Source organism: Heteronotia binoei, chromosome 4, assembly GCF_032191835.1.
Source record: "Heteronotia binoei isolate CCM8104 ecotype False Entrance Well chromosome 4, APGP_CSIRO_Hbin_v1, whole genome shotgun sequence".
Taxonomy (NCBI): Eukaryota; Metazoa; Chordata; class Lepidosauria; order Squamata; family Gekkonidae; genus Heteronotia; species Heteronotia binoei.
In genome coordinates this window covers 52,160,121-52,177,023 of record NC_083226.1, presented here as the reverse complement: position 1 = coordinate 52,177,023, position 16,903 = coordinate 52,160,121, and the positions used below count along the sequence as shown (strand labels likewise).

General features: G+C 45.3%; 1 protein-coding gene across 2 annotated transcripts in view; it reads right to left on the bottom strand.

Moving 5' to 3' along the window:
- Positions 1-16,903, bottom strand: part of PSIP1 (PC4 and SRSF1 interacting protein 1) — a 67,760-nt gene that overhangs the window by 8,768 nt on the left and 42,089 nt on the right. For both annotated transcript variants that reach the window (XM_060237260.1, XM_060237261.1), the window contains 4 exons: positions 15,263-15,318; positions 12,089-12,159; positions 1,760-1,861; positions 1,302-1,521 (listed from right to left, as the gene is read on the bottom strand). In XM_060237260.1, the coding sequence (XP_060093243.1) occupies positions 1,302-1,521; positions 1,760-1,861; positions 12,089-12,159; positions 15,263-15,318 (449 nt within the window). The remainder of the gene's footprint in view (positions 1-1,301; positions 1,522-1,759; positions 1,862-12,088; positions 12,160-15,262; positions 15,319-16,903) is intronic.

Below are 16,903 nucleotides of genomic sequence, written 5' to 3'. Positions count from 1 at the left end.
ATTCTTGTATAAAATTTAAAGCAGCCATTAAAACCAGGAACTTGCTGCTATACTCCTTCTGCACTGATGCAGCATGTAAAGACAATTCAACAGTTTAAATTGTCATAATTTGTTTTAAAAACTAAAAAACCCATAGAAGTTTAGACAGCTTGAAAATATCGAAACATAGAACAGCATTTTCATATTAAATGTGTGATCATTATTACTGAATTCTCTTAACTCTGATCAACATATTACTTGAAATGTTTCTTACACAAAATGCATCTACCTTGCCAGTGCAGATCTGGCAACATTGCTGATTGCTTGGTAAATTATTCTAATGGCTGGTTTTGATTTGCAACTAAATAATACTACTTTTAATATGTTTATAGCCAATGTATAAACATCCCCAACGGTCCTCAAAATGTATCTCAGCTCAAATAGCATGGGTCAGTAAGTTTTCCTTCTGTCATTTGTGCTCATTTTTCCTGACAGCAGCTTCTGAGTGTTACAGAAACCACTCTGGGCAACAGCCAAATACAAAAGGCCCAGTTGGAGCAGCATCAAAAGAACAGCTCTGGCTATTTTTAGGCTGAATCTTTTGCTGCTTCAGGGATTGATGTACCCATGTCTAGTACAGAAGAGAAAACAGATTTTATTGAAGAAAAAAAGAATTTCACTGTACTTGCAAAGCCACAGAAACATGAACACAAAAGCTATGATCTAAAGAAACCATGATAATGTGCAGAAAATAACCATGTAAGACTCCAGATAAAGTCCTTTTGCTGCAGGAGACTAGCAGCTCTGAAAACAGTTTCTCTTTTTGGAGTTCAAATTAATTGAAAAAAAAAAAGAACAAATACAAAACAAACAACCCTGCAAAGCTCTTTCTCTCACAGTAGGTTCATAGGGCATTTTTCTACCCAGTCACAAGGCATAGAATGACCCTTAGGAATATGCATGTCTTTTCCCTGTATTCTTCCCCAGGTAGAAAGCTGAGGTAGTGTGTGATCATGCCTCCTCATGTTAACCCAATTTACATTCAGGGTTCAATTTCTGCATCCTGTATTCCAATAGAAAACAGTGATTCAGCCAAGTTTCAAAATTAAAAGCAAGTTTTTAATAAAAGGAAAGAAACTATAAAAGCCGACTGATGTTACATTAATCTAGTTTTTCAAAACATGTGCCTAATGTGTTGAGGTATAATGGGATAGAACTTTTAGATACTGGCAATGTGTAAGTGGTCAAAGATACAGGCTTTGGGGGCCTGCCACCATTGTTTGGAATTATAATTTAAATAATCCCAATGAAGCTTCACATACCTGTTTGCTCTCTATCTTTTTCTGTTTTCTTGTTTGGCCCTTTCTTCCACTGTTCCTTAGTTTTGTTCGCTTCCTCATGCTGCTTCTGCTCAGCAAGTGACTTATTCAGCACTTGTGAAAGAACAGAGTCTCCTTCTCCAACAAGAAACATGGTCTTGAATTTATTGTAGAGCATAGTAGACTTCTCCATGATGACTTGACTGACCTTGAACTTTCGTATCTTAAGAAATGTTTGGGGGAAAAAGGAGATGCATCTGTATCTGCTACAGCATGTGAGATGCTCAAAGCCATTCAGTAGCTACAGAAGTAATCCATTGTATTACATATAAGCTTCCCATTCAGAGCAGTGAATTCAATTTTAAAAGAGGAAGTTTTATAATTCAAGGTTCATGAAAGGTTAAGGGTAAAATACAAATTAAACTTCTACATTTCTTTATTGGTAGAACTACCAATCTTACTTTCTTGAGGGTCAAAATCATCTCTGTGTGCTTCTGAGCTTGCTGCATTGTTACTTGAAGTGAAGCAAGTTCATCCAAGGCCTCAATGCACCTGTTTACATCCTGAATGCAACAGAACAAACAAAAAATAGTTAACCCTGCACAAAACCCCCTAAAACACATGGGAATAAAAAATAAAAAAGTTAGAAGTTGCAATGGGAAGGTCTCCAGCTGCAAAGAAAAAAAACCCTATCATTAATTTCCATTTGGCATATAGGAATAAAAACAATCAGATAAACTGATTTTATCATGCCCCAGTAAAGATATAATATTAGGACTGAACTGAGCTCACCATTTTAAAATATAAAACACTGTAAAATTAACGGAAACATGATTATTTGGACATTTTTATGCTTGTTCCCAAAAGGGATCTAAAGCGGCTTACATAAAAATATCAAAACAACAGCTTAACTTTTTTTTATAAAAAAGAAAACAAAACATGCTGGGCTGGTCCTGATCCATCTGGCTGTGTCAGTTCTGTGCATGGAACCAATGGTGCCAAATGAGCAGGGGTGGCTCTAAGAGCTGATTAGCTCTTGCTGGAGAGTTCACTGGCAAGTTTTGGAAATGCTCTGTTGGAGCAGATTGTCTTTGCTGCCAGATTTTCAGAGCAGGCATTTGGTGGGTAAATTGTAGGCAGAACTTACACAAAAGCCATGTTTTGCCCCTCACCTAGCCACAAAAGACAAAGCAAATGTTCATCTGACTTGATCATTTTCGTACTGCACTTAACACCGCAAGAGTGCTTTCTATGACGTATTTATTTTCCTTCTGTTTGTTTGTTTTTTTGGAAGAACTCATACAGCTCACTGAGAGAGAAAAATGAAGGGACATTGGAAGTTCAACCTTCTGCTTTAACAGCAAAAAACAAGGTAGTGCAGAGCACCTCCCCTTAGAGCAGTGGTCCCCAACCTTTTTGGCCCCAGGGCCGGCCTGCCTACCGTGGCACCAGGGCCGGCAGGGTGGGGGCACCGAATTCAGCCTCCCCCCCCCCGTGGTACCTCATCCTTTCCACCCCCTCCTGCAGCGCCTCCTCCTCCCTCCGTTTGTGCAAGTTTAAGGCTAGGGAAGGCAGTGGTGAAGTGCCTCCCCAGCTCTTTAATGGTCAACCCCTCCCCACACTGATTGGTGGGGAAACTGCAACAGCAGCTCGAGCAACTGACTGAAAAACTGAGCAACTTCCTTTCTGAGCATGGGGAAAAAAGTGGGAAGGAGGCAAGGGCAGCACAGCTTTTTCAGCCGGCCACTCACACTGCTGCCCCGGTTTCTTTGCCGACCAGCTGATCGGCGAGGGGGAGAGGTCGGCCTTTAAAGAGCTGTAGAAGCACTTCACCACCGCCTTCCCTGACCTTAAACTTGTACAAAAGGAGGGAGGAGAAGGCACTGAGGGGGTGGATGGGGCAGCAAGACTATGCATCGCTGCAGGAGGGGAGTGGGCAGCGGGGCTATGCGGCCTGGCTGCCAACACCCCACGGACTGGCACTGGTCTACGGTCCAGGGGTTGGGGACCTCTGCCTTAGAGCATGTGACCGTTTAAGCAGAAAAACAGTTGCTAGTGTGTTCCAAGAGGGAGGGGCTCCCCAAAAGTACTTCTAAACTGTAGAAAATGTTGGAAGACTCCTCTGGTGGCTGGCTTGCCACCAAGATGAACCAAGAAAGACAAACCAGAGGACCAAAGATGAACAGTAGTTTTTGCCTCCCCAAATCTTTATGCAAAAATTTACAAAAGGTTAATTCAGAGTATTTGGTTGATAGGTGCCACCAAGACTAGCCACCAGCTAAGATCTTTGAAGCTGGCTGCAAAAACTTGCAAATATTCACTCAGCAAAATATATCAAAATGACTCATACCATATACTGATACCATATTTATTCAAAAGGAAGATGACCCCGTATAAGGCTTGCCCCTTAAAATGCCATACACAAAAATGTTTATAATTGAATATTACTATAACTTGTAGCTAATGTAAGACAACCTCCATTTTCAGACAGCCTATCTGTGAAAAATCCTACTCTTGCATTTGACTAAATATTTTTCAACATGAACTCTACAAATAGCTATATTGAAAACAAGTTTGATAGTAAATAAATTTAGCAAAAATTAATATATTATAATGCATTATTAAAGAGATCAGTGCTTATGTTATGAAATTTAACCTGATATCCAAATATGCTTAGTCTACTGTGACTGTATGCAATTACTTCTTTCCACATAATACATGTTCTTTTCTTTATTCTAGAATGTGTTTTGTACTTTCTACTTTTATTTTTTGTCTACCTCTCAGATAACAAAATTTAAGATATATATGCAATGTTGGCATAGGATGCGCCTCTTTCTCAAGTATTGGGCATGCTTGTCATTTTGCTTATAGAAAACATTTAAATTCATAAATATGCCAAATACAATTGTATATAGCAAGTAAGTTAGAATATAATACTATAACAGTATTGTAAGATGTTAAATCAGTAAAGTTTAGAACAGAAAATTAAGTATTGCATATATTGTAACCTTCCCTCAAATAGGTTTCCCCCCAGAGGGGAAAAACACTATTTCCTGGAGATTTTAAATATCTAACTAGTGACCTCCAATGGCATTCTGTACAGAAACAAATGACATTTAAGAAAACAGACAAAATTCTATTTCACTTTATAAGCCCCTATCTCAAAAACAAATGTAAATAATTAGGTCTGATATATGCACTTACAAATATAAACAAAGAATTTTAACAGTATTTAAGGAGGAGGGATTGTCACTAGGATGGTACTTTCAAAGCAATAGAGGTGTTGAGTATATATTGCAACTGACAAAAATTACAAGTGGGGCAATCACAAGGGAACTGATCCAGTTAACACTGTTATTCTATTTGAGCCTTTCTACCATATTAGATCTGGGAAGTGCTGTGGACATAGGAGATGCTCATGAAATTGCAATGATGCTAAATTGGGAGGGGTAACAAATACAGTAGAAGACAGGATAAAGATACAGGATGATCCAGAGAGGCTGGTTTTTAAGCAGAGACTGGATGGTCATCTGACAGCAGTTCTGATTCTATGAACTTAGGCAGATCATATGAAGGGAGGGCAGGAAGGGATGAGTCAGTGATTGGCTCTCTTGGTCCTTTATTACATTGCCCAGGATAATGCCAACCACATCTTTCAGGACAGGAAAGGATTGCTTCCAAACCAAATTGGCCAGGGATCCTAGAGGTTGTTTTGCCTTCTTCTGGGCACAGAGCAGGGGGGGTTGATTGGATGACCAATGAGGAACCCCCCCTCCAGCTCTATGTTTCTAATGAGAAATACATGGAATATGGACTTGTGGCGTTTTGAAAACTGTTTTACTAATTCCATTTATGCTTCATGGTATCAACTTGATCTCCTTTGTGCAATGTAATTTTATATAAGAAACTATTTAAGTAAATATTCTTACTACTTAAAATGCCAAGCCACTTTAATATTTTTATGCAGTCCACCTTGTATACAGTAAATTTTGTTTTATTCTGACATTCTGCATATTCAGATTAAAGCCCATCTTTAAAACCAACCAAACCCATTTTTAACACAGAAACCAGCATCAAGAAGACTTAATCAACTGAATCTAACTGAGTCTAAATCAACTAATTGGATTTAGGCTGGAGTAACTCTGCATGGGACAGTACTTAAACTTTGGCAAATCTGTCTCCCCCCTTCCAATAAAATGGCACTAAGCATAATACAATGGGAGATTTTCCCGCTTCATCATAGCCTGTATAGTTATACAGGCCCAATTTTCTTTTAAAAGAAACATGCCTGGAAAAATAAAATGATTTTGAACATAAATGAGTCCTTGAGATTAGATGCAGGAATGTTGTTAGCCAGTTAGCAGGAAATAAATTCTTCTCAGCAGGAGGACAACTCCTCTACTCTTAGCTTTTAATTCTAAGAATGGTGATAGATGATTTTCCTGTCATCAATCTAGATGAGATATATTGTAATAAAAGTCTGGAAAAGTAAAATTACTTATTAACTACCATAAGTCATATTTACTAGTTAACAATTCTGCTAGACAAATGTTACAGTCCTCTTCAGGAAAAGATACAAAGAGTGATCTCTGCCTTTTGCCAAGCGTATTTTTTGACAAAAGAAATTTATCATGTATCATAAAATACAAGAGTTTTGTAAATATAACAATTCGCCATTAAATCACAAAAGGCCACCTTAAGATAAAATTGCATTTGCAGAATGCATTTTTTAAAAAATAAGGACAGGTTTCTTACCTGTAACTGGTGATCTTCGAGTGGTCATCTGTGCAATCACACATATGGGTAATCCGCAGGATTGGCCCTGACCTCGGAGAATTCAAAGCAATCTTGATCGTAGATCTGGCGCGCCTCCCACTCGTCCTGGGGAGGAGGCACCTACTGCGCATGCCTGGACGAGAGGGAGGTGCTTAGCCACTCAGTTTCTTCCCGCCGCCGGACAGGTGGAAACAAATGTGCTAGATGAGCGTCCAGCAGCGGGGAAGGCTGGGTGGGTCTGTGTGATTGCACAGATGACCACTCGAAGATCACCAGTTACAGGTAAGAAACCTGTCCATCTTCTTCGTGGTCTCTGTGCATTCACACATATGGGTGATTAGCGAGCTATTCTTTCGGAGGTGGGTGCTGGATCTGTAAGAATATGTATGGTTAGAACAAAAAACGTAATGAGCATGGTACTCACAGTAGTTAATCGAAGATGGAGCGCAGCACTGCTTGTCCGAAGGAGGCATCACGCCTGGCACGGACGTTAAGAGCGTAGTGCGAGGCGAAGGTAGATGTAGAGGACCAGACGGCGGCGGTGCAGATGTCCTCTATAGGGATGCCTTTCATGAAGGCCGACGAGGTAGCGACGGCTCTGGTCGAGTGAGCTCGTATGTGTTGAGGGACTGGTTGTTTCGCCAGTTGGTAGCAGAGTTCAATGGCGGCAACAAGCCACTTGGAAAGTCTCTGAGTAGATATTTTGCTGCCCTTATTGTGGGCGGCGTAGGTGACAAAGAGTCTTGGGTCCTTACGGAATTGGCGGGTTCTGTCTATGTAGAAAGCTAGGGCCCTACGTGCGTCCAAGTTGTGGAGCGCCCTTTGTCCTGCATCCGCGGGGTGCTGGAAGAAGGCTGGTATGGTTGATTGTCTTCCCAGATGAAAGGGAGAGACGACCTTTGGCAGGAAGGTCGGGTCGGAGGACCACCATGCTGTTATGAAAGATCGTATATGGTGGGTCCGCCCTGAGTGCACAGATGTCGCTGGCCCTCTTACCTGTGGTGAGAGCCGTGAGTAACGCTGTCTTCCATGATAGCAGGTGTAGTGGAATAGAAGCCATGGGCTCAAAGGGTGGTTTCATGAGCTGGCTTAGGACGAGAGAAAGACTCCAGGTAGGAAGAATTTGTTTGATTGGTGGGTGTAGGCGAATGATGCCCTTGAGGAAGGCTCTGGTAGCATGGTGAGAAAAAACTGTCGTGCCCCCGATGCGGGGGTGAAAGGCAGAGATGGCTGCCAGGTGTACCTTTAGCGAAGAGTATGAGAGTCCCGCCCTAGAGAGTGTTAGGGTGTAAGCTAGCACCTGGGGTATGGTGGCGCAGCCAGGGTCGAAGTTGTGTTGGGAGGCATAGTGAGAGAAGCGCTTCCACTTAAGCAGATAGGATTTTCTGGTGGATGGCTTTCTGGAGTTCACTAGGACCTGGCGGACATCAGGGGGAAACTCTAGAAACTGATCCTCCAGGCTGTCAATTTGAATGATGCCGGATTGTGATGAAGGACCCTGCCGTCCTGTTGGGAGAGGAGGTCCTGTGCTTGAGGAAGTTGGAGGAATGTATTGTTGGACAGAAGCAGCAAGGTTGTAAACCAGGGTTGGCGCGGCCACCACGGGGTTATTAGGATGCAATCCGTGCGGTCCAGCTGAATCTTCTGTAGAACTCTGGTGATGAGTGGAACGGGAGGAAAGAGGTAGTGGAGTGCTCCCTTCCAAGTTTGGAGGAAAGCATCCCCCTTGGAGAGTTGGGATGGAGGACCTCTCATGTAGAAGTGGGTGCACTGGGCATTTGACGGTGAAGCAAAGACATCTATTTTCGGGGTTCCGAAGATGCTGAAGATCTGTCGGATGTACCGGCTGTTGATGGACCACTCGTGGTTGTTGGTCGAGCGGCGGCTCAGGGCATCTGCCTGGGTGTTTTCGGCTCCTGGTAGGTGAACAGCCGTGAGGAAGATGCCTTGGCTTATGCTCCAATGCCACAACGCCAGGGCCCTCTTGCAGAGTCTGATGGAGGTGGTGCCTCCCTGCCTGTTGATGTAGAAGACCGTGGAGATGTTGTCGGAGGTGACCTGGACATGCTGGTGCCTCAGCGATGGAAGGAAGGAGCGTAGAGCCTTGTGCACTGCGAGGAGCTCTAGGCAGTTTATGTGGAGAGAGCGTTCGTACTCTGACCATTGGCCCTGCACCGTGAGGGTTCCCAAGTGGGCTCCCCATCCCCACTTGGAGGCATCTGTGGTGACAATCACCGAGGGGGGTAGCTGTTTGAACGGCATGCCCCTGTGGAGGTGATGTTCCATTGTCCACCATGAGGGATGTCACGATGTGTAGTGGAAGGGTGAGTAATGTGGACTGGTGCTGTGTGTGAGGATGGAAGGTCCTGACGAACCACATTTGCAGGGGTCGCATGTGCAGCTTTGCGAAACATAGGACTGCAGTGGTCGCTGCCATGAGGCCTAGCATTCTCTGAAATGTGAGAGCTGTTTGGGAGCGCTGGGCGATGATGGTGTTGGCCAGAGACTGTATGCTGAGTACTCTGTCCTGAGGTAGGGAAGCTGTTTGAGAGACTGTGGAGATGTCTGCTCCTATGAACTGAATTCTCTGGGTAGGAATTAGTTTGGACTTTGATAGGTTGACTTGGAGGCCTAGGGTGGCCAGGAGAGAGAGGGTAGTGGAGACGTCCAGTTGCAGTTGTTCTTTTGAATGGGCGACGATCAGCCAGTCGTCTATGTACGGGTAAATTGATATCTGTTGCTGACGTAGTGTGGCGGCTACCACTGCCATACACTTGGTGAAGACCCTTGGGGCTGTGGAGAGGCCGAATGGGAGGGAACAGAACTGGAAGTGCTGTTCCCCGATGGCGAACCTGAGAAACCTTCTGTGGTGATGATTGATTGTAATGTGGAAATAGGCATCCTGAAGGTCTATGGACGCCATCCATGATTGTTCTGGGATGAGCGGAAGAATTGCCTGGAGTGTGATCATACGGAATTTCTTGTAGGTTATGTGCAGGTTGAGTTTGCGGAGGTCGAGGATGGGGCGGAGTCCTCCGTCCTTTTTCGGCACCAGGAAGTAGCGGGAATAAAATCCGGTGCGATGGTATTGAGGTGGAACTGGTTCTATCGCGCCCTTGTCCAGCAAAGATGCGATTTCCGCCTGCAGGGGTGTGGACGGAGGTGTGGTGAGGAATCTGTGGTGTTTCGGAGTGGATGTGAACTCTATTAGGTAGCCCCTTTGTATGACGGCGAGGACCCAGGAATCCGATGTTATGGCCCTCCAGGCAGGGTAGAATGGTTGCAGTCGAGTGTGTGTGTAAGGGTTTGGCTGATGGGGGGAAACTGGACGGCTCGGGGCAGGGTGGTCAAAGAGACGGCTTGGAGGTAGCTGCAGGTTTCTTAGTTGTTTGAGGGCGTGACCTGTGTTGAAAGGAGGGTTTGGACTGTGGTGGTTTACGTCTCCATGGTTCCTGCTGTCTTGGAGACCTGGTTCCCTTGTAGTGGCTGGGCCTCCAATTCCTCTGTCTATTGAATTGGGCTTGGTGTTGAGAGACTCCCAGTCGTTTTGCCCTCTTCCTGCCATCGTCTACTGATGTGAGAATGTCATCCGTGGTCGCGTTAAATAAACCAAGGCCATCGAAAGGTAGATCCTCAACCTTGTACTTGATGTCAGGTTGGAGGGATGAGGATCTAAACCACGCGTGTCTGCGTAGGGCTATGGCTGAGGCCAAGGTTCTGGAGGAACACTGTGCAGCGTGACGAGCTGTACTGATCTGCTGCTTGCTCACTCTGGCCAGCTCCTGTAGGGCATTGGTCACTGGTTTCTGGGATGTCTCAGGCAGAGAGGGGATCAACGTGTTGAGGAAGGTAGTCAAGTTATAGGCGTATGCTGAGAAGCACGCCATGTAATTGTGTATCTTAGTCGTGGCCGTTGTGAGGGAGTATATCTTCCTCCCGATAGTGTCGAGCTTCTTGCCTTCCCGTTCTGGAGGCACTGGGTGTCTCGTTTGTTTCGACTTCGAGGAGGAGTGGACGATGATCGAGTTCGGAGCCGGGTGGGTGAATAGAAACTTCGAGTCAGGTGCGTGTATTTTGTAAAGGGCTTCAACCCTCTTGGATGTTGGTGGTACCGATGCCGGCTTGTCCCATGCTTCCTTGAGCGTTTCAAGGAGGACGGGGAGCATGGGGAGGGAGGAGCTCGATGGAAGATCTGCATGCACTAGGTCGAATACGACGTCCGAGACTCTGGGCGCGTCGGTGTTGAGTTTGAGGTTTAGTGAATTTGCCATATTCGAAACGAGGTCGAGGTAGGACTTTGGACCCTCTGACGGTGATAGGTCTGCTGGCTTGGCTATATCGGAGTCCGGAGATTGTAGGTCGGAACCCGAAGAGTGGTCGGAGAGTTCCGCCTCGGAGTCGTCATCGGTTCCTTGGTGCGGTTCAGGCTGGGGTTGGAGGGGTGCTGGCTGTTTGTTGGGAGCAACGTGTACGGATCCGAGTGGTGAAGGGAGTTTCGGTTCGGCGCTGAGACGCATGGGGTCGTCACGGTGCCGAAGAGGTCTCTCTAAATCAGGGTGGTGTCTGCGCGGGGATATGTCACGGTATCGACTCCGGTCAGGTCTGTCGATGCGATCTCGGTACCGAGGAGATTCGTGATAGCTGCGGTAGTGGCGGTCCCTCGGGTCCGCGTGGTAGGCGTCGGAGGAGGGCGATCGTCGGTGTCTTCTTCGGTCCCGTGGAGACGGAGACCTGGACCTCGACGGGGAGTAGTAGTAGTATCTCTCCCTGCGGCGGCTGTGGGACCGTCGGCGACTGCGGGACCTTGGTCTGGTTGGGAGAACTCTCGGGGTCGAGGGTTCTCTGGTCAGCGAATGGGCATTTAGCGGCTGCGAGAGGTCTGTGAATTGACGGGGGTCGAGAGGACGGTGGCTCCTAACGGATATAGGAGAGTGGGTCTCCAGTATCTGATCCGGTGGAGAGTTCGGAATCGATGGAGACTTGGATGAGATGCGCACGATTTCTAGTGGTGTAATCGGCGGTGTTGTCGTCGACTTCGATGCCGGAGTTTTCGGGATCGAGCCGGAGCCGCCCGCGGTCGGGTTCGATGCCTTCGGTTTGGTTGCGGTCGAGCTCGTGATCGGGTTCGAACTCGAGTGTTGTCCGGTTTGGTCTGAGGGTCGATGTCCGGTCTTAGACTTCTTTGAGCTGGCATTGCCTGTCGGGTCCGCGTGGGCGGAATCGGAGCGGTGGCGCTTTTTGGTGTCATCCGACTTCTTGGTGTGCTTGCCGGACTTAGGCTTGCAGGGACCTTGAGCCACGGAAGCTGCCGACTGCGTCTCTCCCGCGAGAAGTGGGGAAGATGGCGCGAGTTGTTGTTGTCCGCCATGCGGCATGGTCGGTCGGAGGGAGGCTTCCATAAGATGGCTCCTGAGCCTCGCGGCGCGATTCTTGCGGGCCTGTTTTCCAAATTGGCTGCAGTGCGCGCAGGAGTCCGTACGATGAGTCTCTCCCAGGCAAAACAGGCAAAGAGAGTGACCGTCGGACGAAGGGATTTTGGAGGAGCAGCGGGTGCAGCGTTTAAATGTTATTTTGTCCCTTCCTTCCATCCGCCCGGGGGGGGGGGGGGAGGGAGGAAAGGTCCGGAAAAATAGTAAAGAGAGGGGTTTTTTTTTTATACGATACCAGGAGAAGTGTAGAAGATGAAGGATTGAAGTGAAGAAAAGGTGGATTGTGAAGATTGCAGTGAAGAAGTTGGAGATCAACGAGGGAGGTGCGATCCGGTCGGCGGTAAGGAAGAAACTGAGTGGCTAAGCACCTCCCTCTCGTCCAGGCATGCGCAGTAGGTGCCTCCTCCCCAGGACGAGTGGGAGGCGCGCCAGATCTACGATCAAGATTGCTTTGAATTCTCCGAGGTCAGGGCCAATCCTGCGGATTACCCATATGTGTGAATGCACAGAGACCACGAAGAAGATCATTAATTTTAAGTATCTCTCCAGTCCAATATTCTCATGGATATAATTTCACATACTCACAAGATGGTCAATTTTGAGTGAATTTTTTATTTCTGCATGTATCCTTTGCAGACGAGAGTCCATTGATGTTTCTAAAATAGCAAAATAGTATATTTAAAGACACTGAATTTAAAATCCTTAAAAATAAAAAACATTAAGCACCTCTGCTTTTCAATTCTGTTGTTCAGAACACCAGTAAATGAGTGACAAAGTAAATGAGTACTGAGTAAATAGGTGAAAAAGTAAAATAGCTCATTCCAGATAGATAAAGGTTTTGCTTTGTATCATCTCTCTCCTGCCCATTCCCAGCTATTCTGTTCCAAGTGTAAAAACATTAGCTTAATGGATGTGCATATCAATATATCTGATGAAGCGAGACCTGATGTTAACAGAAGCTTATGCTGGAATACATTTTGTAAATTTTTTTAAATTGCTATTAGACTGATGATCTAAACAACAGAATTGAACAGCTAATAAACCTAGCAATATAAACTGTTCTCCAAAGAAGACTGGTAGTAAGATTTTAAGCATATGGCTGGAACACAATCTTTGAAAAACAAAACCGTTCAGCAGCCAAATTAATCACTTCCCGGCCTTTTTTTGTAGCAGAAACTCCTTTGCATTTTAGGCCACACACCCCTGGAGCTTACAGTAGGCCCTGTACTAAAAGCCCTGAAAACTCTTGGAGGACTGGCTACCTTAGATAGATAGATAGATAGATAGATAGATAGATAGATAGATAGATAGATAGATAGATAGATAGATAGATAGATAGATAGATAGATAGATAGATAGATAGATAGATAGATTTATTGTCATTGTTCTCAACAAAAAGAGAGCAACGAAATGAGGTGCTCTTCCACAAACATACCAACACATCAAACACACATATTCATAAACCATTTAAAATACATCTAAATGGGTGTGTAGCCTGATATGCAAAGGAATTCCTGCTATAAAAAGAGCCCTGATAATTTCTATTAGATTTATTTATTTATTTATTTATTTATTTTATTTAGAATTTATATCTCGCCCTTCCCACAAGTGGCTCTTGGCGGCTTCCAACAGTAAATCCAGCATAAAAATTAAACAATATTTAAATATGAAAGAATTAAACATTTAAAACAGATAAAACCTTAAAAATTAATAAATATTCTAAATATAAAAGAGGAAAACTAGCAAGTTGCATTACATTCTCAAGCTAGGTATAAGCTAGCCGGAAGAGGGTCGTCTTACAGGCCCTGCGGAACTGAACAAGGTCCCGCAGGGCCCTCACCTTCTCCGGCAGCTGATTCCACCATGTAGGGGCCATAACAGAGAAGGCCCTTTCTCTGGTGGCTTTCAAGCGGGCTTCTTTTGGCCCAGGGATAGTAAGGAGATTTTGTGTTCCCGACCTCAGTACTCTCTGGGGAACGTGTGGGGAGAGACGGTCCTTCAGGTAGACAGGTCCCAAGCCATATAGGGCTTTAAAGGTAATAACCAGCACCTTGTACCGGACTCGGTATATCACTGGAAGCCAGTGCAGGGTCCGAAGACCCGGCTGAATGTGTCCCCACTTTGGGAGACCCAGTAACAGCCGGGCCACGGCATTCTGCACCAGCTGCAATTTCCGGGTTCGGGACAAGGGCAGCCCCATGTAGGGGGCATTACAGTAGTCCAACCGCGAGGTGACCGTGGCATGGATCACTGTTGCTAGGTCGTCGCGCTCTAGGAAGGGGGCCAACTGTCTTGCCCGCCTAAGATGAAAGAATGCGGACTTGGCAGCGGCTGCTATCTGAGCCTCCATCTTTAAGGAAGGCTCCAATAGCACCCCCAAGCTCCTGACCCTGTCCGCCGCTATCAGCGGCGCACTGTCAAAGGCTGGTAGGGGGATTCCCCCTCCCAGGCCGCGGCGACCTAGGCAAAGGACCTCTGTCTTCGCAGGATTAAGCTTCAGCCCGCTCAGTCTGAGCCACTCAGCCACGGCATGTAATGCCCGATCTAGATTTTCCGGGGCGCATACCGGCTGGCCGTCCATCAGTAGATAGAGCTGGGTGTCATCAGCGTACTGGTGACATCCCAGCCCGTACTTTCGGGCAATCTGGGCAAGAGGCCGCATATAGATGTTAAATAACATCGGGGAGAGAACCGCCGCTTGGGGCACACCACAGTCGAGTGTGCACCTCCGGGATAGCTCCCCCCCAACTGCGACCCTTTGTCCCCGACCTTCCAGGAAAGAGGAAAGCCACTGTAAGGCCAACCACTGAATCCCCGCGTCGGCGAGGCGACCCTTCAGCAGCCGATGGTCGACCGTGTCGAACGCAGCTGACAGGTCTAACAACATCAGCACCGCCGAGCCGCCCCGATCCAGATGCCGTTGAAGGTCATCCACTAGGGCAACCAACACCATCTCCGTCCCATGTCCCGGGCGAAAGCCGGACTGAAATGGGTCAAGGACGGAAGCATCCTCCAGGAAAGTCTGTAGCTGCATCGCCACTGCCCTCTCAATAAGTTTGCCCAAAAAGGGCAAATTTGAGACCGGCCAATAGTGTGCCAATTGGGCCGGATCTAAAGATGGTTTCTTTAAGAGGGGGCGGACCACAGCCTCTTTGAGCGGCGTTGGAAAGTGCCCTTCCATCAGGGATCTATTTAGGATATCTAAGATCACCCTGGCAAGATTTGATAAGCCAGGAAGGGCATGGGTCCAATTTGCAAGTTGTTGGGCGAGCAGATAAGAGGATCCTGTCAACTTCCTCCAGGCTGAGGGGGCTAAAGCCATCCAGAGTATAATCCGAAGACAGGCTCGGAGCCTCGATTTCGCTAACTGTCTCAAAATTGGCAGGAGGGTCGGGGCGGAGTGACGCGATTTTATTCACAAAAAAATTCGCAAAAGCCTTGCAGCCTATTTCCAATTCAATAGAATTTAGTCTGCCTTGCGGCAGATGATATATGCACACAGGGAATTAATGTCTTAAGATTTTCAAAGTGTTCTCTATAGATCAATCACATACCAGGAAAAGACCTAGTTTTATCAGCAAATGCCCATAACACAAACTTTTTCATATACAAAATGGTCATCTAAAGTTATAATTGTTCTAAGGATCCTGAAATGATAGTATTATCAGCTGTATGATAATAACCAGGTGCAGCCTGGCAAGAATGTATTTACAATCTAAAACAAAGTGAAATAAAATGCAAGTTTGCAACAGTACTGACCTCGCTTTTTCTCCATCTTCTTAGCTTCTGGTTTCTTGCCTTCTTCTTTGCTTTGTCTGTCAAAAGCACAGTTTAAATGAGACCATAGCTTACTCTTACAATCATGAACTGGTAAATTTTACATGCCAATTAACACAGCATCTCAGGAATTAAACAGACAAGCATGGTGACAATCTGAACATCACAGGCAGAAAGTGTTACAATACAGAGTAGATCATCCATCAGATTTCAAGGGTAATTTTAACTAGTTCTTTTGCTTCAGCCAATAAAGTAAAAGGATCTCTGTATCTGAAATGATTAAGTTCAAACTTACAATTTAAAATGTAAATATTTGGATTATAGTGTTGATCTTCAGTATGGGATAAAACAAGTTAAAATACTGCAAGAATCACTTGGTAAATTTACTTAAAATATCCTTAAAATACTCCCTTATTATGGGCTTATGGAAGCTAATTATCAGTTTAGTAAAATGGACTCATGGAAGCTAATTATCAGAAACCTCCCCACACACACATTTAATACTTTGCCACTATCACTACCACAAAGTAGGCACAATTATATGCTCTAACTTGTGTTCAGGCATGTTGTCTTCAAGATTTTTTCCACTTAAGTTCTAGGGGTTCTGCAGGATGGAAGAGGGCACCTCAGAGTCACTTAACCACTAGGGTCACTTCCATATCGCACAGATTAATGAGGCTCTGACAGCAACACCAGGACCATCAGGAAAGTCACATAAATTACTTAAGTCTTCAGGGACAGGCCATTCTAACTTTTCTGAAATTTTGCAGCAGTCTTGCTTCTACAAGCCTAGACTTGATAAAATAATGGATTTACAATTATAAGGGAGATGAGATTCCATTGCCAGAGTATACAGCATTGGGAGGGAGAACAGATAGGATATATGACTATCACATGTATAGGCACTAAGACATTTTGGGACTAAAAATCTTGGAAGTCCTCAATGCTAAGTGTGAGACTATCTCCAGCAGCTCAGGCAGGGAGATGTTTAGGCACAGGCACTGCAAAATTTCCAGTCTCTCCCATTCCTAAGTATATACATTCAAAATTGAAACTTTGATCAAGTAAGTACATAAAGACCAGAAAAGAGCAAAGCACTACTTGCCTCAATGCCCTTCCAATTTCCTAACTCATCCTTCTCCCACCATCCTTTGTCATCCTATCTACAATGGAAGAAATGCTGCACTGGCAAATTTAACAACAAACACCCTCTCAGTTATAACCAATTTAAACAGTACTTGGCAATCACCTTTGTGCTCCCCTCACAGTGATGATTTCTTTTGTATCACTTTTTTAAGTGTAATCTGCTGCAGCAGTTTCCATTTTAAATACCTGTTTCTGCCTCAGAAGCAGGCATTCCCCAGTGTTGCATATCTGGGGCCAACAAAACTGGACCAGGGGCATTACTGCTACTTAAATAATTTGTCTACTCACATCTAACCATGGCTATTATTACAAATACTCAGTAATCCTGCTGTCAGAAATGGTAACACAAAATCTTGCAAAGCTGTAAGCTTTTAGTTTGCCACAAAAACCTACTATAAATCTTCCATCTGGACAAAACCAAAAGAAGATTCAAACAACAAATATGGGAGTTATTCAAACAACAAATATGGGGAAAAT